The sequence below is a fragment of the Lynx canadensis genome, chromosome A2 (genome assembly GCF_007474595.2).
Source record: "Lynx canadensis isolate LIC74 chromosome A2, mLynCan4.pri.v2, whole genome shotgun sequence".
Classification (NCBI taxonomy): Eukaryota; Metazoa; Chordata; class Mammalia; order Carnivora; family Felidae; genus Lynx; species Lynx canadensis.
Genome location: NC_044304.2, coordinates 63181921 through 63209809, shown reverse-complemented (window position 1 = coordinate 63209809; position 27889 = coordinate 63181921). Strand labels below are relative to the sequence as shown.

At 48.4% G+C, this 27889-nt stretch overlaps 1 protein-coding gene across 1 annotated transcript in view; it reads right to left on the bottom strand.

The window, feature by feature from the left end:
* ABCA13 (ATP binding cassette subfamily A member 13) overlaps positions 1 to 27889 on the bottom strand; it is a 349570-nt gene that overhangs the window by 78775 nt on the left and 242906 nt on the right. Inside the window, 6 exon segments of the mRNA XM_032592494.1 lie at positions 7360 to 7493; positions 11680 to 11686; positions 12317 to 12363; positions 15563 to 15681; positions 19536 to 19605; positions 24635 to 24736. Coding sequence (XP_032448385.1) covers positions 7360 to 7493; positions 11680 to 11686; positions 12317 to 12363; positions 15563 to 15681; positions 19536 to 19605; positions 24635 to 24736 — 479 coding nt within the window.

Genomic DNA, 27889 nt, shown 5'->3' with positions numbered 1-27889 from the left:
ATTCATAAAAAAAGAATATATCTACAGCATGTTTTTTGAGCCACGTCCAACATAAGTGTATCTTTGAGGCTTGTTTACTTTGAGACAACATCTCCATTAGGTACAGAATTGGGGGTGTACCTTTATTTTTCTTTCCGTGTTCCGTAGGCAGTATTCCCTTACCCTCTGGCTTTTGAGGTTGTGATTAAAAAGGAAGAGACCAGGTTCTGGTTTCTCTAAGATGGGTTAGCCTCCATCTTGCCAGGTCCCCTCCCTTACGAGGACCCAGACATCACACACCAGCTGGAAAGAAGGTGGCAGGTGTCTGGGGCCCTCAGGACGTGGGGAACAGCGTGGCGGGTGGCAGTGAACTTCCTGGTGTCCTTGCAGCTTCCCGTGTATCCCAGACAAGCCACTACAGAAGCCCGCAAAACGGGATCCGTCAGGAGCAGTAGAATGTGACAGCCACACATGTCTACCCAGAACCACTGCCGAGGAAACTAGATGGAGGGATACACTGAGGACAGCGCAAATAAATCAAAACAGAATCCGGAAAAGCTGATCAAGCCTCTCAAAGGGAAGCAAGAAGAAACAGAGGAAACAAAATCAACAATTAAGTGTCAGAATTAAGCTCACGGGTGGGTAAAGCCCATGCAACGTGAGCATGTCTGTCAAAAGGCAGAGCTCGGTACAGTGTGAGCCCCAACCTTCAGAGCCTCAAAATACCGGAATCAAAACCTTACCCCGCTGAAAGGAGACATGGGCAAATCCACCCTTATATTTAGGCATTTCAATACCTCCGCCTCTGCATTTATGGAACCCTTGGACAGAAAACCAGCCAAGATATGGATGCAACCACCCACAGAGCCGTGGAATACACATTTCGAATCACCCGTGGAAACGGCACCAGGACAGACCACATCTGGACCTCAGAACAAACCTCAGCCAAACCTAAAATAATTAAAATATGCAGAATGCATTCTCTGACCACAGTGAATCGAACTAGAAATCAATGAGAGAAAGACAGCAGGCAAATCTCAAAAACCTAGAATTTAAACAACGCTCTTCGAAATAACCCCTGGGTGAAGAGGAGGTCTCAGAGGGAATTTTTCAGAGTCAGAAGCTGGTCTTTTATTTGTATTACTTTAAAACTAATTGGATTTTGCTATTTATAGCTTTATTTAAAAAAAAAATGCTGCCTTTATCTTTGAACCTTTGAACATTCAGCAGGATTGCTTATTGATGATTCCTATTTCCAGAGCTCCCAGCTCAGGAATTTTGCCAGGATCACGGCAAACCCTCCCACTGGCCCAGACTTGTTTTGTTTGGTTCTTGATGATGGTTTTCTTCTGACATCGCTGTTTGTTCCCTTAATCAGTGTCCGTCCGCTTCCTTTCTCCCCCTAATTCCTCTGCTTCTCTTCCCGGTGTCAGTTCTGCTATCATCTTTTTCCTCTGTGTTCTTAGAGAATATTTCGTGGTTACCCCTTTACATCAAAAATTCTGAGTGAGGGAGAGAGCTCCGCGATCAATAATGTGCTTCTCTGTATCCAGGGAAAATGTGTATTACCATCTGGTCTTAGCCAGTTCCTTTGTTACTGAAATGTATCTGACATGGAACATTGTGTCCGTTTAAGGTGTACAACTGCGGATTCGATACGTGTATATACCGCAGGATGCTTGCCGTGGGATAACAGCCAGCTTTCTTTTTCATCTCAGCCTGGCCTCTCTGTCTTATCTGTCTTCTCGTGTTTCCCAGAGTTCACACATTTCCTGGTGCTCCTGTGGGGGTAAACTCACAAGATGTGTCCCAGGACAAGACCTTCTGGGGGTGTGCAGCGTCCCCTCCCAGGGGCGTGGGGCATTTCCCGGTCGCCAGGCTGGGTGTGACGGCTGTGACTTGCCCATCTGTTGCTGTCCCTCCTTGATCTGGGCAAAGGGGAGGCTGATCCTGATGCTGCTCTGAGCTTGGAGTCCTTACATCCTAGGATGTCTCCGCACTGTCCCCACGTGCTCGCGAGTATCTCCAGACCCTTAACGTTCAGGCTGGAGGTCACTGATGACAGCTGGTTCCCGATACCCACAAGCTGTTCCTTCAGCAGCTCTGCTAAACAGATCTGACATGACCTCCAGTTCTCACGTTGGGGGTCTCTCGTTAGGAACTGGGGGTGCGTGCCTGGAAGCTTTATCTTAGCGTAAGTAATGCAGGGCAAGCCATTATCTGTGTCACTCCTTGCTCCTGGGTTCATCCCTGCCCTGACTATGGGCACATCATCATCCCCACAAGCAAGCTGCGCTGACCTTGCCCACTTCCTCCCCGGGGCTCCTGGCACCCCAGTGAGCTGTGGCCTCCAGAGGATACAGATGGAAAGGGACCAATGAGGAGGAAGGCTGGGTGGGAAGGAGAAGAAGAGGTTTTTCTGGCTCTGGACGCACAGCTGTCCCGCCCCGCCCCCAGCAGGTGTCTCAAGGTGGCAGGTGGTCCCAGCACGTGAGCACAAGGGGGCAGTGAGGGTGAGACTCTTTACCTGATCCCCACATACTCTTTATCCCCCTGCCTCAGGGATGAAATTATCCTCGAGGCCCGAAGGTCCCCAGGGTGGCCCGGTGTTTCCCAAACTTGGCTGTCCATGGGCATCACCTGGGTCATTTAAAATCTCCTGACATTCAGATCAGAATCTCTCTTGGGTCTGCAATGGAAATCTGTATTGCTCAAAATTCTCAGGTGACACCAATGTGCACACAGTGGGACCACTGTGGATCTAGCCCACACGATCCACAACAGCCAAACTAGGGTAAGAGCCCAGGTGTCCGTCGACTGACGAACTGATAAGGACACCAGTCTAGACGTAGACGTAGATAGATGTAGACGTAGATGTCATAGATACAGATATAGATATAGATATAGATACAGATATAGATATATACATACAAAGGAGTATTACTCAGAGATGAAAAAGAATGTCAGATGTTTTGCCATTTGCAAAAACGTGGATGGAACTGGAGGGTATTATGCTGAGCAAAATAAGTCAGAGGAAGACAAACACCAAAAAACCACTCGTGTGTGGAACTTAAGGAACAGCAGATGAACATAGGGGAAGGGAAGGAAAAATAAGTTAAAAACAGAGAGGGAGGCAAACCATAGGAGACTCTTACATACAGAGAACACACTGAGGGTTGATGGGGGGGGAGGTGGCCGGGGGATGGGCTAAATGGATGATGGGCATTAGGGAGGGTGCTTGTTGGGATGAGCGCTGGGTGTCGTATGTCCTGAAGCCAAGACTACACTGTACGTTACCTGACTGGAATTTAAATAAAAACTTGGGGAATAAGAAAGAAGAGAGCAGCTAGAACAGGAAGAACTCAGACACATGGTGCAGGACTGAAGGGTCATGTGAGGTGGCCTGTGAGGGACAGACAGGGTTGGCTTGGTGTTTTGGTTTTGGTTTTCTGTGAGTTCCCCCCAGGGGGGATGACGGACAACTGGACAGCATAGGGGACACACGTACAACGGGGGAACAAGCCGTGCAGATGGAGAGAAGATCCTGGGGAAGGGAACATGGGAACCTGTGCGGATGAAGGCCAAGGGCCCGTGTGGCTGCCCGGGGAGGGGAGAGATGAGGGGCTGAGCTGGGGGGACCCTGTGGTCACAGTGAGAGTCTGGTTTTTATCATAAGAGATACAGGAAGCCAGAGGGATGCCATGATCACAGGGATAGGTCCACCGAGGGCACTTCCGGAGACCTAAGCCTTGGGGCCAGGGTCAAGGGGAGCAGAGGGGACCCACAAGGGGCTGGGGCCGGCACCAGGCAAGAGAAGGTGGTGCCCGGGCCGGGTGAGCATCGGTGAGAATAGGCACACTCAGGATGTCAAGTGCAGAAGGGACAAGACTTGCCAAATGCCCATGGGGCATGCGTGGAAAAGCAAAGTTCGGATCTGGGGTTTGACCTCAACTGACTGAATTTCCCTGGGAACCCTGAGAAGTGTTATGTGACACGTAGCATGGCTAGGCTGCCGATGCAGAGCCCAGGAAGGAACAAAGCCTCTGACGTGGAATCCACTCCGCGTCCCTCTCATCCCTGGGCGAGCTCCCACGCCCACGCCTGTGCCCCAGGCTGCGGGGAGCACTGGTAAACTCCCCGTCCCGATCCCCAGGCGGGTCCGGCCACGCTGCAGTCACGGAGCACAACACCTGGGCGGCACTCACAGCCAGGCAGGAGGAGGGCTCTGCCTGGGAGAACTCACGGTGGGTGTGTACATGTATTCCTCGCAAGTCAGCGCACGCCTGCCGGTAGTTGACAAAATCCTGCCCGTTGAACGGGCCACCCGTAGTCTGCCCTATGTTGAGTTTTATGCTTATAATTACGGGCTCTGACAAGCCGCCAACCCCCCGGGACCCAGCAGGGTGGCCGACCTGGGCTCTGGAGACTCCTATCGGGTGGTCTGGGTCAGCGGCCAGAAAGTCCCTTCATCTCTAAGGCAGGGATGTGCGTGTCCCCAAGACCCTGTCATGGGACCGCAGTGATGAGAGCAGGTTGCGTGTCTGTGCGGTACGGTGATCACACATTCAGCTGGCGGTGCCTGGGGTGGGGTCCGGTTCTGGGGGGGCCACTGGGGCAGAGGCTCTGGGGCCCAGTTTTGGGGGGCTGGCGGGACACAGGCTCTGCTCTCAGGGGCTCATCCAAGCTCCACGCGAGGCAAGCGGTTGTTTGTCTGCAGCCACGGAGCACACAGCTGTAGCCCGGATTATCCCCAGATGAACAGGAAGCATCCGGGACATAGGGAGCGTTTCTGCTCAGAGCCTTGCCTACGAGCTCTTTGCCGCATCACCCCACTGGGGTGCTGTGACTTGTGCGCTCCCTACTTACCGCACAAACCTTCCTTCCCCGTGACGACCGCATAAACAAGGCAAATGAGAACTGAAATTCTGACATAAACAAAGTATTCACGTTTCCAGTAACAGAGGATAAATGCATTTTGCAAGGCAGCAAGACTTCTCCACAGAGCCCCCTCCTTTCAAGAGGGATGGACATCATCGGGGGCATCTGGTCACCAGGAAGCAGTGACATAAGACACGAGTGACCGACACCGGCATCGGTCAGCATTGCTCCCATGACCCCGGGCCGTGACCCACGACACAGGGGCTCGACCAAGACTGTGGCTCACAATTGGAACCCAAGGTAAGGCTTGTATGTGTAACTCAAGCTCTTAGGAGTTAAAGTACATTTTGGTAGTGACACAATCCAGTCATTCAGGAAGGGACATTTGGTCAGTCGCCTGGGGCACAGCAGAGCGGTGTTTCTTAGGTATGTGAGGTGTGCAAGGGTCCCCTGCAGAAATTTAACGCCCATGGTGTCATTTCACGTCCTATCAGTGTTGTAAGGTGGGCCGCATTAGCCTACTTCACTGATGGGAAAACCGAGGTTCGGGGAAATCACCCAGTGGCGGTGACTCTGGGTAGGTTAAGTCACGGGGCCAGGATGTGGCTCTAGGTCCTGCTGACAACAGAGGCTCTGCTGTCCTCCCCCAGCTAAGTGAGAGGTCACTTCTGAGGGGCATGGCTAGAAGTGTTTCCGGGGGGACCTTCCCCAACAAGGAACTTTGAACCTTGGGCAAAAGTATGGCCGAGAGCTACTGTAGGTGTTGGAAACGCAAGAGAATCAGAGCAGCCTTTCAAGTTCCGTGGGGGAGTCCAGTCTGACCTCCTCATGAGAGACCATTGAGGTTGTCTGGGGCCAAATTCTGACTGACCTTGTCTGACGGAGTGAGGGCTATGCACTTTACTTAGTAGACAGCCTTTATGTATATTTGAGAATGAGAATGCCATGAGCAGAGTAATGCACTAGAAAGAACAATCTGGGGGTGCCTGGCTGGCTCAGTCGGTCAAGCTCTGACCCTTTTGGCTCAGGTCATGATCTCAGGGTTCGTGAGATCGACCCCCATGTTGGGCTCTGTGGTAACACACAAAGTCTGCTTGGGATTCTCTCTCTCCCTCTCTCTCCGCCCCTCCTCCCCTCAAAATAAATAAACATTAAAAAAAAAAGAACAATCTGGAAGCCATGTGTGGGAGGGCAGAGAGTTGGCTACAATCAAGAGACCTACTGGAAGTCTGTTGCTAGCAGTTGGGAAGGAATCTGTGTAAGACTAGTGTGACTGTGGAGAAAAGAAAAGAAATTCTAGCATCCAGACAGATGGGGAGAAAGGGTTCAGGTGTTAGTTCTGGGGAAAGGAGAGAATTTAAAGGTCTGCTGTCCACCATTCGAGGGGCTCACACGGTTTTTTCCACTTTTCCTAGGCATGCACATTTTTACTTTTTATATTACCTGTTCTCGTTCCAACATAATTACGCTGTCACAAAATAACTAAATCCTGTTTTATGAAAACATTGGTGGGTAAGGGAAAACCAATATGGAAGTAAAAGATAAGGCTGGGGTAAAGGGAGAACACATGGGGGTAATCGCGTCGCACTGACTTCCGTGGGAACTTATGCTTCAACAGGTGTATCTTGTGAATAAATCACGATGGGTATGGCTTGTTGGTCTTTAGAGAATTCATTTCTTTCTCTTTTTTAAGAAACTGAAAGAATTTGATTATTACAATTCATCCCACCCAAGGGAAGCAAATAACACCCCCTTAAATCAATAAATTCACCCTGGATTCCAGAAGTGAACATGCGTCCATTTTTCTTTCTTTTTTTTTTTTTTTTCAACGTTTATTTATTTTTGGGACAGAGAGAGACAGAGCATGAACGGGGGAGGGGCAGAGAGAGAGGGAGACACAGAATCGGAAACAGGCTCCAGGCTCTGAGCCATCAGCCCAGAGCCTGACGCGGGGCTCGAACTCCCGGACCGCGAGATCGTGACCTGGCTGAAGTCGGACGCTTAACCGACTGCGCCACCCAGGCGCCCCATGCGTCCATTTTTCAAAATAAGTCATTTTCAGATAAATACTAAATAATGTCAGCGTGTCAAAATGTGAACACGTAGGTAGTAAGTCCATGATCAGCTCAGATCATTGATGAGTTAAGACCAGATTACGATGTTCACCTTTCCAACAATAAGGGTGATCTGTACTTTCTACAAAAAGAAATTATTCTTGCTTCCGTAAGATACTGACGTCACTAGGAGAGAACCCTCAGCCATCTTTCTACCCCTCACAGTATAGAGATCATATCTGCAAGACAGTAAAGGGGGTGAATGACACTAGTCAGAGGCAGATAGGGTCTGCCACTTTGTCTGTATTTATACACAAAGAGGCTGCCAAGTTGAAGCGCTCTCATCACGCTTCACATTGGTGGGCTTGATCTTTTCGGCTTCTTTCACCTTTCAAAGCACTGTCTTACGACAGCAGTGAATTATATAATGCACAGAAAAGAACGTTACCGTATTGTCTCCAGTCCGCAGCAGGGGGTAGGTGTGTCCACAATATAAGGTTGTTCAGATGATTTAAGTAGGACGGGAGGGAATGAAAACCCTTCTGACTGTACCACACCTAAAACAGAAAGATAGAGTAATGGCTCTCGTGAAATTAGCCCCTAAGTCTTTGTCAGCTACTCCCAGACACCAGGGACGTGTGTCCATTAGCTTCAAAGCACCTGAACGTGGGACTCAGGGCAATGTCCCCGCACGGCTGGCAATGAGCAGTAAATTTCAGTCTGCTAATTTTATATTTATCTCAAGCATATAATTTCCAGCTAAAAATAGACGAATTTTCCCCAGAACAAATGTGAATGTTGCTCTATAATTATATTCTCACAGCAAAAAAGGAACCTGAACCCATCATTTTTTTTCTTCTTTCTCGGTTGGTAAGCTAATAAAATTTGACCTGCAAATTAAAAGCGGAGAAAATGATCAGGGGGAAGAAAAAAAAAAAGAAAGAAATGATTACTTTCAAGTTAATAACTGAATGTGGGACCTTATTTCTCAAAATAAATTGCACTGAGCATTTGCTGAGCATGGAGAATAAAAGAGTGCGCCTGTCAGACAGGAGAGAGAAGGAAGGAGGCAAGAACAGGAGACAGACAATGTTATGAAAGCTGGGACGGGATGTAGCAGAACCAACACCAATGGAACCATCAGTATCTATAGTCCAAGATATCAGTATTTTAATAGACAGGTTTTTTAAAAAATGTACTCAGTTTGGAAAGCTGGGGAGTGTCTTTGAGAAATCTAATGAACCACCTGGCAGCTTCTGGTCTTAATTCCATCGACGGGACAGCTCATTTCTCCAGACAGCGCTGTCTTTCGTGACAGACAACGTTGCCTGCAGACTGTAGAACCGTCCCCAGAAAGTCAGCGCTCAGAGGAACGCATCCAAGTCCGCCACAGTCTGCAGAGTTAGGGTCACACCCCAGGGGCTTCAAACAGGCTTTCTTCTCCTCGGTCTTCCCACCAGGGCCCTGGGAGCAGCTACTGTGCTCCCGGGAACAGCTAAGTGATGAACTATTGCTCGTGTGGCTTAAAAAAACAAAAACCGAAACTTGCCTACAAGACAAGCCTTTCTCAGGTATCCCACTTCAAGAAGCAATTCAGAAAACAGACCCATATCTCTTCCACACCACCCGGCGCGGGTCACCTCCTTCTTCACATAGTTGAAGTTCGTAGAGAAATTTTTGCCAGTTTTTTTTTTTTTTAAACGCCAGCTCGCCTGGGCCCTACTAACTACAGAACCCAGGACGTCCTGTGGTCGTCAAGGGAGAGCCTACGCAGATCTAAGACTGTGTAACAAATTCTTTTACGTATACATCAGCAAGTGGGTGACAAAGAGAGAAATCTGGAAATTACAGGAGAAAAACTTTAAAGAAACTGTACAAAACTGAAAACGTGGGGGCCAAACTACGCGGTAACAACAGCTCTGTAAAAGCGTCACCTGCGGTAACTTCCAAGGTCAAAATTGCCCAGCACACTCCTTGACTTGGGTTGTGGAGATCAGGAGGCGGAAAGTCAAGAGACGGTCCCAGAATGGAGACCAAGTCAGGGGGATGGCAGCCAGAAACTCCTCGCAGAACCCGGAAGGGTGGTCGTGCTAACTGATGCTCTCCGGGGACAGAAGGTCATCTGGGAACCTCAGGGGTGATGCCCGTGGCACCCTGAATTGCCCGAACCCCACTGGGTAACTGTGGAGAGAGCGGCGTGTCTCAGAAAGAACCAAGCGGATACACGGCAAGCCCACGGGGCGTCACGCAGGGTGGACCACACAGCAAATGGCAAGGCCTCCGAGCCCAGCTCTCTACGGGCAGGAAGCAGCCAGACAAGTTGCCCGAAAGGTGTATTTCCAAATGTCGTCTTCACGGGTACCCATCCCGGGTGATGGAGAAACGACCGACAGAGAGCAGTCAGTGGCCACGGAGAGTGTGGAAGTGGGGAGCACGCCGGGGAGCAGGGCCAGGGCCCGGTTAGGGAGCACCCCCCAGGGAGGGACGCCTGGACCGCATGCCACGCACAGCCCACAGCAGCCCGGCCCCACGGACGCGGGAGCTATGTGAACGCGCGTCCCCTGTTCGTGGCAACAACGGCTTGGTTGTCAGCCTCAAGAATTCTCTCGGCAAGGGTTGATGACTTCACAGAGTTTGCCGCATTCTCGAACTTCATCTCAGCTCTGTACACTGGCCCTTACTTGGGAGACATTTACAATTCTGTAGGTAAGCAACGCACGCTTCAGGGTCATCTGAAAATTAACATTTCAGACTTAGCAGGGTCCAAAGGACTCTCTTTCTCTCTCTCTTGTTCCTTTTCCTTTTCTTTTCTTTTCTTTTCTTTTCTTTTCCTTCTTGCTTTCTTTGTTTCTTTCTTCCTTCCCTTCCTTCCCTTCCTTCCTTCATTTCTCTTTTCTGAAGAATGCTATTTCTATGTTCTGGAAATAATCTGGGGGATTTCCTTCACCGCCTGACCATACAACAGGATTCAGGAGAATCCAGTAACTGGCAGAGGAAGTTAATCTGCTTCAAGAACACATTACGATAGCTCAAAACAGAACTTTCATGTCAGGAATCATGAGCAATAGTTTCTCAGGAAAGCAACTAAGTAGTTGTAAAAAAAAGAAAGAAAGAAAGAAAGAAAGAAAGAAAGAAAGAAAGAAAGAAAGAAAGAAAGAAAGAAAGACACCATTGGATGGATGTTCAGATGCCCACAATTCTGCTGCAAATCAGAGGTGTGCCAAACCCCAGGCAGGGAAACGTGCCTTCTGATCGGAAGTGCATACATTCTAGAAGGTGTATTGATCAAACACGCTAAACACTCCAGGTGTGAGCAAAGCAGCTCCCGAAGCTCCCAGGACAGACATTCTACAATACGATACATTTATTCATCTCAGGCCTATTTCCATGCAAATTCTCCATTCTCTCTACAAAAAAGACTGAGAACCGTGCAGAGTCTTGCGAACGTGCCCTGAAACCCAGAGTAAAGGGCTGTAGCTAATTACTGAAAAGCAAATGCAATAATCTGACCTGACATGAGCCGCCCACCACACATCGGGAACCGCGGACAGCAGGTGCCTTTCCCAGCCTGCTGCGGTCCCCTGATTCCCGGGCCTCCTGAAAAGGAGCCCATGGCCCCAAGGGCCGGATCCCACCCCCCTGCACGTCCGTGCCTGGCAAAGTACACACCAAACAACATGAGAAACCACAGAAGTCACTGCTCAAAACACGTCAGCACAGAAGACTAACCCGAGAGGAACGGGGTCAGGTAAACGCATGAATCACGCACCCTCATCACCAACGCAGAGATCCCGGGAAGTCCTAGGCCCTAGGCGTCTGCAAGCAAAGAACAGGGACCCACTAGGAAGAATGTTCTAGGCTGGTATAGATTAAAAAGGTAAAAAAATTCATAAAGGAAATGAACAGATTCTCTCTACCAACTTGGCATATTTGAATACCAGCCATGTCCTATGTTCGAGAAGCCAGCGAATACATTTTAGGTGATTTTTCTGCCAACGTATGAATCTTGGTATTCATACCTTTTCATATCGAGCTATAAATCTTCTCCTCTGTGTTGCCTGCAAAGGAAGAGATCCCTAAAGGAGGGCTCTCTGACCATGTCTACACAGTGACTTAAATTCTTCATCAGCAGTTACCTCGTGAAACATGACTGTCACAACTTCCTTCGGGGATCATAGCGTGAAGCATGAATGTTAATACGTTCCTCACAGATTACCTACTGAAGTACCCATACAGATCCTTGACGGCACTGAGCAAAGGCCCAGCATGCAGCTGCCCTCACCTTTCCAGGTTCCCTTGAACCACGGAAGTCCCATCACAACGCAGGGAGGGCGCCTGCCTGAGCTCGCAAAGGCTGACCTTACTGCATTAATTATACAACGGGGGTTTGCAAAGAGACCTAACACCACTGCAATCGACTCTTTCCTGATTCCTTTCTCAGGCGAGACCCACATCAAACTTGTTCACCAATCATTGGGAACAAAAGCTTTGAATCTCTGGTCTTTTCCCATCTGAAGACTGGGTTGACTTCTTTCCTTGGAGAAGCTTCTGCTGTGACTGACCGCCTCTGAGCTCCCACTGGTGGGTAAAGGCATCTTTCCTCTATTCCAGTTTTAAATGGGCATTTTAAAAACGCCCATTCTCCTACAACTGAAGAGCCCGTTGACAAATTCTCAGCGATGCCAAGGGAAACATTTCTAGTTCGCTGGGACGGTCCCAGCAGGGCTTGAAAACCCAGACCCCTACACGCAGTCCTGGGGAGACAGACACCTCTCCTCTGTGCTGGCTCTGGGTCCATGCAGCCTTCTGCAAGAAGGGGAACTTAAGTGCATAATGGAAGAGCTCCTTAGCCACCAGGGAAATTAGGGGTGTCTTCAGTTATTCTGACAATGGGCGTGGTTAAAAATAGATTATTGGGGCACCCGCGTGCCTCAATCAATTAATCGTCCAACTGTCGATTTGAGCTCAGTTCACAATCTCACGGTCGTGAGATCAAGTCCCATGTTGGGCTCCACAATGCAGAGCCTGCTTGGGATTGTCTGTCTCCCTGTCTCTCTCTGCCCCGCCCCTGCTCATGTGCTCACACTCTCTCTCTCAAAATAAATAAACGTTAAAAATAAGTAACTAAATAAATACATACATACATGATTGTGTTTTCATTTCCTCTAGTCCCCTCGGGCGAATTCTGGTCTTAACAAAAAGCAGTAAAGCTACTTGCTACATTGCTCTATGGTCTAAAGGGAAGTGACTCACTTTCTCTTTTGTTAACTGTTTTTATTTAAGCAGCAAACGCTGGGGCTTGCTTTCAGGCCCCCCCCCCCCGACGCTTTCTAACACGAGAAGAAAGAAGAGGAAAGTTATTACCTTTGCCACAGAGTTTCCTTCTGATGTGTTTGCATCTGCACCTTGAACTTGATCGGGGATCCGCACTCCAAAAGACCAGCCTCCAAGCCTGGTAACAGTAACAGGTGTTAGTGCTTTAATCAGCGAGCCCGGACGTCCCACCAGAGGGCACTGTGTCACAGTTAAACTAGTTAGGATAGCCTGAGGACAGCAGCCCCCTGAGCGTCCAGCCTTGGTGACACGACCACACAGGTGCTCCGAGCACAGAAGGACATGGCCCGGAGCCAGGCGTCCAGGGAGGAGCCCACACACCCAGCAGGCACGGCTAAGGCTCGCCAGGGACGACCCTGCCATGTTACAAAGTGTCCTTCCCAGAACTCATGGTTTGTCATGAGGCGCCGCCCTGCCCAGGACACGGCTTGATCACCTGCATGCTAACGACTTTACTTACTGGTCATCCCTCCCGCACACCAGCTATTCCGATTTACCCGATCCGTCCCACAATTCCCAGCCACCCCGCTTGGCATCATTTCGTCTTCCACACTCGGGCCTCTCCCGTCTTCAACACAAACGTCACCTCATCAGGAAGGCGTCCCAGGGAACGCCAGCTGGGGCACGCTCCTCCTCTGTGGGGTTCTCACAGTACCCGACATTTCCAACCATCCTATCAACCTTCACCCCGGGTTTAATGGTCTGTTTAGTGTATCGTTTACGCAGCCGTGTGCATTCTCCCGGGTGGGGACTACACCTTGTGTCCCCATACTGCATGGGCCATGTAGCATCTGGAACCCATTCAGCTTCCAAAAATACTGGGCATGAGAAATCAAGGCACAAATTATTTGGGTTATTTTGGCCTGAACTACACTAGTAAAAGTTGTTGAAAAGGTGGAGCTGGGGATGGGGGGCGCCAGGGGACTCAGTCGGTTAAGCGTCCGACTCTCGGTTTCGGCTCAGGTCTCCATCTCACGGTTTCATGAGTTTGAGCCCCGCATCGGCCTCTGTGTTGGCAGCACGGAGGCTGCTTGAGATTCTCTCTCTCCCTCTCTCTGCCCCTCCCCCACTCTCACTGTCTCTCTCAAATAAAATAAAATAAAATAAAATAAAATAAAATAAAATAAAACTTAAAAAAACTAGTAAAAAAAATAAAAGTTGGAGCCAGGAGTCCATTTGCAAGTGGTAAGTGCACACCCCGTGTACATGTGAGTAAAACCACCAGAGCCAGGGGTCACCTGGTAAGGGTCATGCGGGGGGGGTGGGGGGGTGGACCCCCACTGTCTCACGTCTAAATCCCCCTTTGTTCTGCTGCCCAAATCTAAACAAATACCTTTATTTAAAGCTAGTTTGCTTTTTTAATTTTTTTTTAATGTTTATTTCTTTTTGAGAGAGAGAGAGGAAGACAGAGCATGAGCAGGGGAGGGGCAGAGAGAGAGGGAGACCCAGAACTCCAAGCAGGCTCCAGGCTCCAGGCTGTTAGCACAGAGCCTGACGCGGGGCTCGAACCCCCGAACCGTGAGATCATGACCTGAGCCAAAGTCAATGTGCAACTGACTGGGCCATCCAGGGACCCCTAAAGATACCTGCTTTTACTAAGAGATAATCTTTACCTATAGAAAGGTGTTTTGAAAACTTATTTTACACAGCAATTTTGTATCCATTGAAACTAACCTTTTGTCAATAAAGCACTACTGTTTGGCTATTAGGAAAGAAAGAAAGAAAGAAAGAAAGAAAGAAAGAAAGAGCAGGCAGGAGGAAAGAAGAAGGAAGGAGGAACAGGGATGAGGAAGAAGAAAGAAGAAAGAAGAAAGAAAGAAAACAAAACGAAGAAAGAAAGAAAAGAGGAGGCCAAAGAAGGAGGGGATGACGTCGGGATAATCACTCAACACTCACCGAGACAACGCACTTCCCCTCCCCTCCCCTCTGCTTCTTCTCCCGCCTCGCAGCCTCTGGCTTTCTTCTCCCTTCCCTCCCCCCCCTCCCCTCTCCCTCCCTCACCCCCCCTCCCTCGTCTCCTTCTTCGCCCTTCTTTCTCCCCCCTTCCTCCCCCTCACCTCCCTACTCCCACCCCCCTCACCAACCCCCCGCCTAGCAGAAAGAAAAAAGAGAACAGGAGGGAGGGAGAGATAGGGAAGGAAGGAAGGAAGGAAGGAAGGAAGGAAGGAAGACATGTATTTAACTTTGGTTCCCACACTCTGGATAAAAGAAGCCTGAAGAACAAACTTCCATCAACAGTGCCATTTCCCTGAGAGAATCTGAGGCAAAAGAAGAAGGCTTAAGGCATTCCCTGATTCATTCATTCATTCATTCATTCACTCAAAATGAATTCACTTGAGGGGTGCCTGGGTGGCTCAGTCAGTTGAACATCCGACTTCAGCTCAGGTCATGATCTCATGGTTCCTGAGTTCGAGCCCCGCGGGCCCTGATAGCTCAGAGCCTGGAACCTGCTTCAGATTCTGTGTCTCCCTCTCTCTCTGCCACTCTTCCACTCACACTCTGTCTTTCTCTCTCTCTCTCTCAAAAATAAATAAACATTAAAAAATTTTTTTTTGTTTAATGAATTCACTGGAGAGACAATGAGTGCCTTTTACTCTAAGTCCCAGACATACAAACTCTTGCCTTCCAAAAACAGATTCCAGGACGTGTTTAATGACGTATGGGATGGGACTGGGAAGAGAGGCAGGCAAGTCACAGTGGGGGCGGCCGTGTCCAGGGAGGAGGGTGTTACCGGAATGGCAAAGGGTAAAGGGCAGGGGTGTCTTCAGGCCGTGAGGACTGACCAAGGGATGTTTTGTACTGAAGCCACGGGATTTGCTTGAGGTCCTAGGAAATTTGATGGCATGGCAAATGTGGTTGCAATTTAAAGCAATGAGAAGCACTCACTCCCCATGTCCTTCATCTAGACTCACCCCCTTGGGCTCAGGGAAATTCAGCACAAAACAAAAGCTTTCCAGAAAATACCAGTTGCAGCCACATTTGCATATCAGACGCCCAGATAGAGGGAGGTCTCAAGGTCAGACACTACTAAATTACGCTGCTAACTTCGCTGCACTTATTCTCCGAAGCTGTAAAACCTCCTCTAGCTCCCTGAGTGAATCTCCATTGATATGACCCCCCTCCCCCAACCCTCCATGTGTAAGAGGAACAGCCAGCGGTAAGGAACCTTACTAAGGCCTACAGTGTTTCTTTGGCGTTTTTATGAGCATCAAGGTTAGCATTCGACGTCTGAGCTTTAAGAACGCTGGCATTCGAAACCATAGGATTTGCAAAGTAACTTGAAGAGCAGGAAAGACCCAGAGCCAGCTTGCACGCACCTCGATTTCTCAGACGGCACCAGCAAATATTCCTCCAGGCGGAAGGCAGACAGGTTCAGCAGAGTGTGGCCCAAGCGGTTGGTCAGGTAGGGAGCCCCAGCACTTCTGTTGAGACACGTCTGTGAGGGTTTCCAGAGAGGTAAACAGAAACATATTTAGAAGGCACGCACGGGTGTACTGACGTTACTTCTCTTTTCTTACAATTTTTTTAATGTTTAATTTATTTTTGAGAGAGAGAAAGAGAGAGAAAGAGAGAGAGAGAGAGAGAGAGGCTGTGAGCAGGGGAAGGGCAGAGAGAGAGAGGGAGACACAGAATCCGAAGCAGGCTCCAGGCTATGAGCTGTCAGCACAAAGCCTGACAAGAGCTCGACGAGAGCCCGACACGGGGCTCAAACTCATGAACTACCTGTGAGATCATGATGTGAGCCGAAGTAGGACACATAACTGACTAAAGCACCCAGGTGCCCCTGATGATGTTACTTTAAATGCGACATTCCCTAGCTCTCTCTGTTTAATAAATTATCCGGGGCCCTTCTTAATCTACGAGTCACCTGCCTTTGAGAATCATACCCGAATCCCACCATGACCTTTGCCATCAATTACGCTCTGGAAATCTCCATCCTTTTCTGTACGAAAGCGTGGGTGGATTTGTAACAACTCAAAAGGGAAAAAATACTCTCGCTGAGGGGATGTGGCATTCGATGGACTTGAAAGAGTCAGAGGCAACTAGCTGAGGGACGGTCAGCGGGAGAATTCCAAAGGCACGTGTTTCTCGCAAGAGAGCCTGAAGTAGAAACCAGACGGCCGTCCAGCACTCACGGGAGGCGGCGCCCGCTCAGAATCACAACAGTCACGGCATGGAGAGGCCCTGCCCTGCCACCGTGGGGATCCAGAGTCTGCTTCCCAGGACGGTGCAGGAGCGATCACACACCAGGGAGCTAACACCACCAGCAACCCTCACGTCGGCCTCTAAAGCGTGCTCTCCTACCTGCACAGTGCAAATGGCCCCAGCCGCCCCACTGGCGGTGGTGTCTTGGTTCAGACGTCCAGAAAAGAGCTGAGTAAGAGCTGGAGATAAACTTGAGACAGTGCTTTCAGGCTCTCGGTAGAAAGGATGGGGGGAGGACACCGAATGGAATAACTGTTATCAATTAGAAGTCGGCCAACATTGGTGGTCTCGGGGCCAGGTTCACCAACACCCTTTACGGGTTCCCTGCCTCCAGCCTCCCTTCCAATCTGCCCACTGCATCTGGACACATCTCTCCAGAAAGTGCCTTGCATTTAGAGGACTGCCTTGCAGGAAAATTCAAATTCCTCTCGAGAAGCTGGGTCTGCTAGAAGATGTCCTCAGTTTCTCTTTCCAACCCTATCCGTTTGGTTCTGTCAGAATAAGCCCTCTGCAGTAAGCTGAACGATGGCCCGCGGAGGTCCCAGTCTCGGGAGCCGGTGAAGGCCACCTTCCGTGGCAGAGTTGGTAAAGTAAGCATGTGGGCAAGGGGAGATTCTCCTGGGTTGTCAGGATGAGCCCTAACACAGTCACGTGTGCCCTCGGAAGAGGGAGGTGGAGAGACGGGAGGAGGCAGCGTGGCCACAGACGCCGAGGCTGGAGGAAGGCAGGCAGGAGCCAGGGAGTGAGGCAGCCGGCAGAGAGGGGAGGGCCGGGAGCAGACCCCCCAGCTTCTCCAGGGGGAGCGCCTTGATTTCAGCCCCAGGTATGGTTTCAGGCTGCAGGAAGATGCAGTTCCTTACAGCAGCCACAGAAGGTGAACACCCCCCCCACCACCGTCCGTGGGAAGCCGTGCTCATTCCTCACGGCAAGTTTTTGGTCCTACTGTGCTGTCCTCCAGGGACAGTTAAGCCCCGAAACGTCATCCCCTCGTCCTTCGGAGCCAGCTCACTTACAGTCCCCTCGGAGCTCTCCAATGGCATGTCTTCGAATAGCCCCCTCAGGATCACAGCCGACCCCGCAACATTGCTGTAGGGTTTGGAGAGACTCGCGTGTTTGATAACAATCCAGCGCACTGGACATAATCCCGCACAGCAGGCTTCTGGGCAACACGTATGAATTTTAGGGGAGAGAAATATTTCGGCTTCTGCCAAAACACTGGTAACTGGGCTCCGCGTGATCGCCGGAGAGCAGGGAACTGGCCCTGGGCACAGGCTTTCCTCCCGCGCACCCAGTGCGGCTCCTTGGAGCTGGCCTGCGGGGCGGCGCCCTCCTCCTGGGGCAGGCACGAGTTCCACCTCAGCGTCCTGTCTCCTGGACGGGAGTTCTCCACCTCCCAACGTGTGGGCCAGCATTTCTCAAAGTGCGTCCCCAAAGAGCACAGGTGCCACGGACAAGAAGCAATCATCAGTCAAATAATCCTCGGAAAGTGCTACGTGTGATGTAGCCCACAGTCAGCGCAGGTGCAAGGTCACATCACCAGGAAGAGTGTCACCAAGCTTGTCCGGCCCTCGGGCTACTTGACGCGAACCTTTTTTCCCTACGGGCACGTTACTGAAATCGTACATCAATTTCGGAACGTCTCCATCCACCGTTCTGGTATTTATTCATTCATTCCTTGGCCACTGATATCCAATCTAGTTACAACGGATCGAAGGCAGCTTGTAATAAAAGGCATCGCTGTAACAGGATGATTAAATCAGGGCCGCACAATAAGAGCAGGGAATGAAAAATTAGTGGTTTCATGACTAAACGGAATAACCAAGACAGGGAGGAATCAATCATTGTGTCCAGAAACTCTCGAGCCAGAGAGAGCTGGGTTGTCCCCACCAAGCAGCAGGAAGCACAGCGGAGGGTACTGTCAGCCTGGGCCACAGGGACACCTGGGGAACTCACCGAAGGCTCAGGTCGGTCACCGGCCGCGTGCCCTCCCCAGGGCTGTGCCAGTGCGCTCAGCCACCTTCCCACACTCCGTCAGAGAAGGAAACAGGTCGTGTCCACCCAGGACAGAACCTTCAGCCCCCTGTGCCGCTAAATGCAGAAGCCCCCGGAAACATGTTCGTCAGGAGGCCCTTTCTTTCCTTAACAGATCCTCAATCAACTTAAACGGAGATTGTTGCTTTGCCTTTTTTTTTTTTCTTCTGTAAACTAGGATGGCACGTTACCTTGTCGAGTGCGGCTAACAGGCCTATAGCTTTTCATTAACTAAACTTTGGGGATTTCCTCTGAGGGCAGTTCCAATCAGTTTTCCAAATAAATTTCATTCCGTTCACCTGTGCAGGCTGAATCGCTAAGGCGTAGGTATCCAACCGTGTATACCTACCTCTGCACGTTTCTGTGTAACTCAGCCATAGTCCAAAGAGCTAGGTGATATTTTAGCTTTTTTTTTTTTTAAGTTTTTATATATTTATTTTGAGAGACAGAGAGAGAGAGAGAGAGAGAGAGAGAGAGAGAGAGAGCATGCACGCACGAGCAGGGGAGGGGCAGAGAGAGAGGGAGACACAGAATCCGAAGCAGGCTCCAGGCTCTGAGCTGTCAGCGCAGAGCTCGACGCGGGGCTCGAACCCACAAACCGCGAGATCATGACCTGAGCTGAAATCAAGAGTCGGATGCTTAACCAACTGAGCCCCCCAGGTGCCCCAGTATCTTAGATTTTAACAGGTAGCACAAGACAAGAGGTTCAAAGTCATCCTGCCTTAAAATTCAGGGAAATTTCCTCCAAAAGGCAATTCTACCTTCTTTATCATGAATTGAAAACCACGGACTTCCTTAATAAATGCCACAGGGGACATTAATGATCGTGAACAGCAGGCAATGAATAGCAGGGCCACTGCAGAACCCACAGAACATCCACATCATCGTCTAAGTGTCCACTCCGTATAATGAAGCTTTTCCAAAAACCAGCTCATCAGGTCAACCACAGACTCACCGAGTTAACAAAAATGAAGACCTTAGAGATGGGGTGTGCTCATTTCTGTTACTTGAGGTTGAGACTTGGAAAAGATCAAACACGCTGCAGAAACCTACCAGGCAGGTGCAGGAATCCTGGACTTGCGGGTGAGATGGGGGGTCCACTCGCCAGCACGAAGAGTTCTTCCTAACAAACGAAGAAGAGACTCGGTGATCTTTCCCATTACAGAGCTATTTTGTTTCCCTAAAAGAGAGTTCCATCAGCCTCCAGCTGGTCCCAAGATAATCTCTCCTGCTGCAGAAGGCAGGGCTCTATTTCATTTGTTTTCCTTTGAGATGCTAATCTGAGGACAATGTTTTATCACAGTGACAGTATTTCCATTCTATTAAATGACACTCACTTGGCTGGCTGTATAATCCACTACCACACGGCTTCCGGGACGTTCACGGTGGGTGGGGGCGGCACGCAGGCTTGTCTGGATCCGCAGGCACCTGGTCTCAAAACACCAGGTACTTCGGGGCGTCTGGGTGGCTCAGTCGGTTAAGCGTCCGACTTTGGCTCAGGTCACGATCTCGTGGTGCACGAGTTCGAGCCCCATGTGGGGCTCTGTGCTGACAGCTCAGAGCCTAGAGCCTGCTTCAGATTCTGTGTCTCCCTCTCTCTCTGTCCCTCCCCCACTTGCACTCTGTCTCTCTCTCTCTCTCAAAAATAAATAAACATTAAAAAAGAAAAAAAAAAAAAGAAAAACCGAGGTAGTTTGAGCACCAAGGCAGCAATTAATAAGCACAAGATGCTGCTAATTCCTCTCGGTGATGTAACACAGCGATTTAATCGTCCTTTAAAGAAAACCAATGATAACACTTCCACTATAAAGCAACGCTGCACAACAGAAACCGACGAAAAGCACCTGCCTAAGGGTTCCCAAACCTTTTATTCCCAAGCTCCCCAGAGCTTCTTCTCTGGTAGGACCCATCTTTGGAATTTCTTTTTTCTTTTCTTTTTCACTAGTGCTTGTACATCAAAAGTCGCTTTACTAATAAGTACAGTAAAACCTTGGTTTGCGAGCGTAATTCGTTCCAGACACATGCTTGTCATCCAAAGCACTCATATATCAAAGCGAATCTCAAGAACCATTAACTCTGCTGTGTTCATGTGACGCTTAGCATCACATACAACTCATGTTGCGGGACATCGCTCATTTATCAAGTTAAAATTTATTAAGAATGTTTGCTCATCTTGCGGAACACTCACAGAACACGTTCCTCGTAATCCGAGGTTTTACTGTATTCCTATCCACTCAGAACTTGGTTAGGAAGGGGGGAAACGCACATTTCCTAAACGACAGGCACCCTGACATGTTTGCCAAGACTTCTCGCTGGCCCCATTTTTCAGAAGAGTCCGTGGAGGCTCCGAGAGGTCGGGTAGCTCGTCCAAGATCACGCGGAGTAAGACAAGTGTCTCACGCCCTGAGCCCATGCTCACGGTCTGGGCTGCTCTGCTCCAACGTGAAAACACTAAGGTGCCAAATGTCCAGTCCCATGACAAGAAACTCCTGCACTCACTGCTTGCTGACCTAAGTCCCTCGGTCTGTACCAGAGCGAACTCACTTTCCTTGAGATCTGCAGACCACTGGCCCTGAGCACCAAGGGCCAGACTCTCCCAGAAGACAAAGCCTAACCACATTCGAGAACAGTGCAGGCAGATACCAGCAAGTCTGTCTGGGAGCATGTCGGGCACCTGCTTGGCCTGCACGCGGCCCCCCCTCCTCCCTTTTCCCACGCCTTCCCCTCTGAAAGCCTCCAGCTTGGCCTGGACAGGGAAGACGGCCGTTGGGACATGAGTCCGCCAACCCCCACGTGGCTGGCTCTCAGGATAAAGCGAACTTTCCTTTCCCACCAGCACCGGTCTCTCAATACTGGCTTTCCAGCAGCGAGCAAGGAACCTGAGTTCAGAGCTGGAGCTCTGTCTGGTATCAGGGCCACCCTGTCATCTGAGCTGACCGCTGCTCTTTCTAGAGAACCGGGAGCCACTGATGCGAAAAGAGCAGACGGTAATTGCCCCCAACACACAGCTAATACACGGTAGAGCTGAGATATGAGCTCAGGCAGCCGGTCCCTGAATCTGGGTTCCCCGCCCCTTTACCTCCATGGCTGATCTGCACACTCTCTTTGCTTTTAATGCGCGACCTCCACATCCGTCTTGACAGTCCCCTCTGAGGGAATGTGTTACCAGACATTCCTAGTTGTGAGGACCTAACATCAGGAGCGCTGGGAACCTCAGACCACCAAGATGGTTCCTCATATTGTAGCAATATAATCATGGAAATAACCTTACACCTCTCCCCACCTGGCTTTTAAAGTTCAATGGGAATATAAAATTTGCTGACTTCTGCTTTTGTTCCATGTAAGCCATTAATGAGAGTGGGAGGGAAAAGGGACCATTTTATCTCAGAGACGTAGGAGAAAGTGTCACCAGATTACAGCCTTTGTGACATGAAACTAAATATTTAAATCTACCGGTCAGCTCCTAAAAATTGGCAACTTTAGCACATTTTAAAATTTAAATTACACATCATCTACTATTATGAGAAAGACTTACATTTCGAGTCGGGTTTATACCATAATAGATTTTTCTGGAGCTCTTTACTGCCTTCCGTATGAAAAGAAGTAAAAGTCAAGAATTCATCATCACACCCTCACATATGATGCTCCGAGAATCTCAACAGAAAAATAACCCACAAGCAGAACCCCACTCATTTTTTTTCTTTTCCTTCCCCACCCCCCCAACTCATTACTTTAAAATGTTTCCTCTAATTCAACAGTTAAGTGATTGCTCAAGCCAGCCAGGAAGGGAAAATGTCCCTGAACTAGAGATATCCCTGAATTCAATACTAGTTTATAGTTTATACCCACAGAAGGAAACTTACTGCAAAGTAAGTAAAACCTTTTGCATCCATCTGGGACCTTAGTGAATCAAACCTTGTTTTTGTAACATGGGCAGAAAGTATTAATATAAGTGTTCACAGTGATGGGTTCAGGGAAGGCTGCCCCCAAAATGCTACTGAGGCATATTGATTATTTTGAATTAAAGTTACATAAGAAAGAGCCGGTGTGAGCCAGGCACTGTCTGACCCTTTGTCCTGAAAGCCGGAGATAAATCTCCCTGTGAAAGGTACTCTCTCCTCCTAGCTGGAGAAGACTGTATAAAGAAACCTTGTTACTTCTTTACTGATTCTCCACCCCAAGCCCAAACTTCTTTGTCCTGTCAATTCATCACAAATGTACTGTTTCTTTGTGTAAAAGGTCTAAGAGTTGCCTGCTTTGGTCACTTCTTTGAGTCTTTTATTTCCATGAGCTCCCGTACATGCTAATTAAATTTTTTTTTTCTCCTGTTAATCTGTCTTATGTCGATTTAATTATTAGACCAGCCAAGGAACCGGGAAGGGAAGAAAGGAAAAGCCTTCAGCCCCCAAAATAGCAGCACTCTTGTATGAGGCAGCCCCCCATCCCCGCCTTTTGTCATGGTGACCAAGAAAAAAAAGGGCAGGAGCGTTACAAAACAGAAATGAATGGGTTAAGAATAGACCAGGTGGATTTCACAAAGAGGAGGGAGAACACCAAACCTCAGATTCTGGAAGGAAAAGAAAGGCTGAGGAGAAAACCAATGAGGGTGGGCTGCGGGCAGGGCTGAGGATGGGGCTCCGGGCTAGGGGAGGGGGGGTTACGGGGAGCCATCGGGGGTGGCTTGAAAGGAGCTACAAGGGAAATCTGTGTCTAAACAGAATTCTGAATATGTTCCGCTGTCCTCAGCACAGATCCTACTTTTCTCCCCCCTCTTGAGAGATTCGATAAAGAAATGTCCTTTTATCTGCTCTGTCTCTATGACAGGTGGGGCCAGCACTCCAGGAGGCTCCAGGAGGGCCCCCGGCTAGATGTCAGTTGCTCAAAGTGTGCATTTTACATCCCGCCTGCTTCAGGATCGCCCTAGAAGCTCCTACCCACGACGAAAAGTCTTTGTTTTTCCGCAGAAGACATCTCTGAACCCACTACTTCCCTCTGGAACTAATTGCCAACATGACTAATGAGCCAGATGTGTCATCACAAATTAGAAAAACGTATTGCCGATATTGCTTTACTGTCTGGATTTTTATATTTATTACTTAAAAACAGACGCTTTGGTCCTTAATACATCATTATGGTTTTATCACTTTGCCCACGTGCTCTACCCAGAACTGCAAATTCCTGGAGGAGGGCCAGATCCTGTAGCTATCTCGATTCCTAGGACTGCAGTGTATTTATAATACACCCTCAATTAATAACAGTCAAGCAAAATTAGAAAATTGCATACGGAGAAAGGCATGCTTTAACAAGTTTCCATTAAAAAGTCATCTCAATATTATCATTTTCAAATCCTAGAAGAAAACAATGTTCAAAGTAATTCACCCCCAAACTTATGAAACTTTTAAAAGTTTCTCTTTTTTTTTTTTTGTCAAAGTTTATTTATTTGAGAGAGAAAGAGAGAGCATGCGTGCACACACGAATGGGGACAGGCAGAGAGAGAATCAGCCCTCCTGGGGGCTCAAACTCACAAACCCTGAGATCATGACCTGAGGCTTAACCAACTAAGCCACGCAGGCACCCCATTAAGTTTCTTTAGTTAAAAAAAAAAATACCATCTAGGGGCATCTGGGTGGCTCAGTCGGTTGGCATCCAACTTTGGCTCAGGTCACGATTTCACGGTTCATGGGTTCAAGACCCACATTGGGCTCTGTGCTGATAACTCAGAGCCTGGAGCCTGCTTCCAATTCTGTGTCTCCCTCTCTCTCTGTCCCTCCCCCACTTGTGCTCCGTGTCTGTCTGTCTCTCTCTCTCTCTCTTTCCAAAAATAGACGTTAAAAAAATTTTTTAAACATATAATCTTTTCATATGTACAAGTTTGCCCTAAAAGTGAGTAACAGTTCAATACATATTTCATATTTTCTTGCTCCTTTACGCTTTTTACCTTTGGGTTTTGTCACACAAATTGAATGCTATTAATTATTAATTGTTTCTGCTACAATAGAAAGCATACCCACGAGGCCTGTCCGGTACTAACCTCCTAGTTTGGCTAATGTTCATTTCACAAGATGGAAACCCTCCATCAGAGCTCCGAGTTGCACAGGAGACGGTGCTCTGGGTTGGCAGCTTGCACCCTCACAAAGCCGTCAGATACTTACGGGTCTGGGTGTAAGTTGGGGTTTAAACCGTCACAGAGCGGATCCTCATCTGCAAACGCCCTCAAAAGCACGTGGATGAGCTCGTGGTCCTCGGTCCCACTGCTGCTCACCAGAACACAAAAGAAACAGGGTGGCTTTGTTAGTATTCCCGGCTCAGATCACAGGACAGCCACACTGGTTGAGCTGATCCAGGCAAACGGTTCTTAGAGCAGTGATCGCAGCTGTAGAGTCTGTATGGTAAAGCCAAATCAGCAATATGACTAAGGATTTTTTGTGAGGTGCCTGGGTGGCTCAGTCGGTTGAGCATCCAACTTCGGTTCAGGTCATGAGCTCGCAGTTCCTGAGTTCGAGCCCCACGTTGGGCTCACTGCTGTCACCCTGTCAGCACAGAGCCCGCTTCGGATCCTCCTTGCCCCTCCCACACTTGCACTCACCCAAAGATAAAATATTAAAAAAAAAAAGAAAAAAGATTAAGGATTTTCTCAAAAGCAAAGTATTGCCCACACAGATTATGCATTTTTATATATTTGCATTCACAGTGTATTATGTTTCTCATTTTCTTATTTAATATTATAATATTACCATCTTTGGCATTTTTGCATGGTTTCTAAAAATGAATTTTAAAGGTTACATGATATTTCATCCTATTAATATGTTAAAATCTATGAAAAAAATTCTCTTAATGTTGCAGCTCTGGTTTGTTCTGAATATTTGTTCTATGAGATAGTCCTGCAACGAAACTTTGTACTTTCATGTTTTTTGTTTCTTTATGTGAGCTATATGGAACAACACTTTCTTGGTGAGAAGTCCTCAGCATAGAATCCTGTGTGTGCTTTAAGTGTACATTGAATGATAGTATTTATTTAACAGGCACAAGCTTCAGAAGCTTGGTAATAGTTCAAGCAGCGTTAATAGATGATAGATAGATAAATGACAGCTAGATAATGTGGTAGGGTATCCTCCCTAGGTTAAAGAAAACGTGAAGGTAACCTGGCCATGTGCGTACATGACAACATCTCTCGTGACCTTGTAACATGAGACCACTTCATCAGACTGCATGTTTGTGGGTTACCATATATGGGAGACAAGTAAAAAATATACGCCGTATGGCGTTCAGGGCTCAGTTCTTTGGGTACGAACCCAACTGAGCCGTGCCGACACGAATAAAGTTGCTTCCTGGAAAGAAAAGCCTCTGTGTCATGACTCTGTGCGAGAACCCTGCTACAGGTAGATAAGATAAAAGAAAAGAAAGAAAAGAAATTTTAAAAAAATAGTTCAGCGTTGGTGAGAACCAAGGCCACCAATACCGAATTTACTTACTGAAGACACCGTCAGTGATAAGACACACTATTCCTCGAGCTTGACAGAGGTGTGGAAACAAACTCTATATTAAATTCTATACATCAATTGTAAGAGACACCTTGACTTGAGAAAGCATACAGGAAACGATCATTTAAAGCTGTCTGAAATGGGCTGATAGGGAATGGCCTTATTTAAGTTAATTAAAACCCTGAATGACTGTGTTTACAAACGAAAATGTATTACTTTCTAGAACTTAACACCGTGTCGTTTACAAAATGCTTTTGAATGGACATGATTGGGAACATTTATTCCCAAGATAAAGAAAAATGGTGTATTATTAGCACGATAGATTACTTATCTGAAAGTGACCTCAAATCTCTTTGGAAAGGAGCTCGTAAATTAACAAAGGCACACAAAGGTTTATTTTAAAGAACTTAAAACAGTAGCTTCTCTTTTTCAATAGTTTTTTGTTTTGTTTTGTTTTTTGTTTGTTTGTTTTTACTGTTTATTTTTGACACACAGAGAGAGCAAGCAAGCAAGAGAGGTGGAGAGAGAGTCGGGGCAGAGGATCTGAAGCAGGATCGGTGTTAACAGCACAGAGCGGGGTTTGGGGCTCGAACCCGCCAACTGCCAGATCATGACCCAAGCAGAAGTCAATCTGGACCCGCCCCGACCTCCCAGCCCCGCCCTATCCCACCTGGATCCGACTGGACCCTCCGCCCCGCCCTAAGCCACCTGGCCGCGCCCCGCCCCGCACAGCCCCGCCCCATTACATGGCCTTCAGATCCCGCAGATCAGCCCTGACCTTGCAGCTTCCCCGTTTCCCTGTTGGTCACGATTCATCTGCAGCATTTGAGCTCTGGGTTCCTTCTCCTAAGAGCCCTCTGCCGCCTCCTCCTCTCCTGGTCCTGCCCCGAAGACATCACTGGCTTTGAACTGTGCGCCCCTCACCATGGAAGAAAACAACCCATGAGAGAAAGGGCACAGGCTCAGAACGGCGGTTGGAAAAGAAAGACCAACTCATTACACCGAGTTAGTTTTGTGTTTCTGCTGAGGACAACTTGGTGTTCAGGGCCGTCACTGTGCAGAAGCTTGGGATACAGACACTGCTACGGCGTCCAACACAGAATAATTCCTTCTAGGAAAACGCCATCTTCCCCACTGCATACAATACAACGGAGGCGTGAAAGTATTCAGGTGGTTTACAACCAGCCTCACAGGATGTGCGACAGCTCTGGACAGAAATGCGCAATAATGAAGCATGCCGAAATTTACGGCACAGAAATGTCTCCTAAGTAGGCACTGTGACCTCCCTGTAAACAGCCTTCAAGTTTCTGACAAATGAGAAAACACTTTTACAAGCAAAGAGACATATTTTCCACTGAAATGGTGCCCATAAAAAGAAAACATTATTTGTAGCATCTGTGGAAACACTCTGGATTGCTCTCTTTTGACCTATTAATCCGAGAACAAATATGAAAGCTTAAAATACTTTTTTGTGTGAAAAACATATTGATCTATAAAGTGGTTTGCTTGGAATAATTACTAAGGGCAAGTTTAAAAGTTATTTACAGTTTACTTTCTACTAGATTTGTGCTTAGGTCTAGAGGTCACAGTTAAAAACAAAACAACACTGGCTTTAAATTGTCCCTGTTGTCGTAAGAGTCAAACGCTTGTTCCTATCGCTTTTTGTGTGTCTTCAAATTCTTGGCCATATTTTAAAGTGCTATTAGAACCATGTGAAATCTGTCATTACCAGACTCTAGGAAGTGAAAATTAGTGCTTAATTCTGACGCCTGGGGCAGTTCCTAAACAGCATACTGTTTCTCTTTCCATGTTATCCGCAAAATTTACTGTGCATCAGAGTGACCCAGGGGGCATGCTTGAACAAACGCGTCATCCTAACACCACCCCAAAGGGGCTTCCAGTTGTTAATGAGAGCCCCCTAAACTG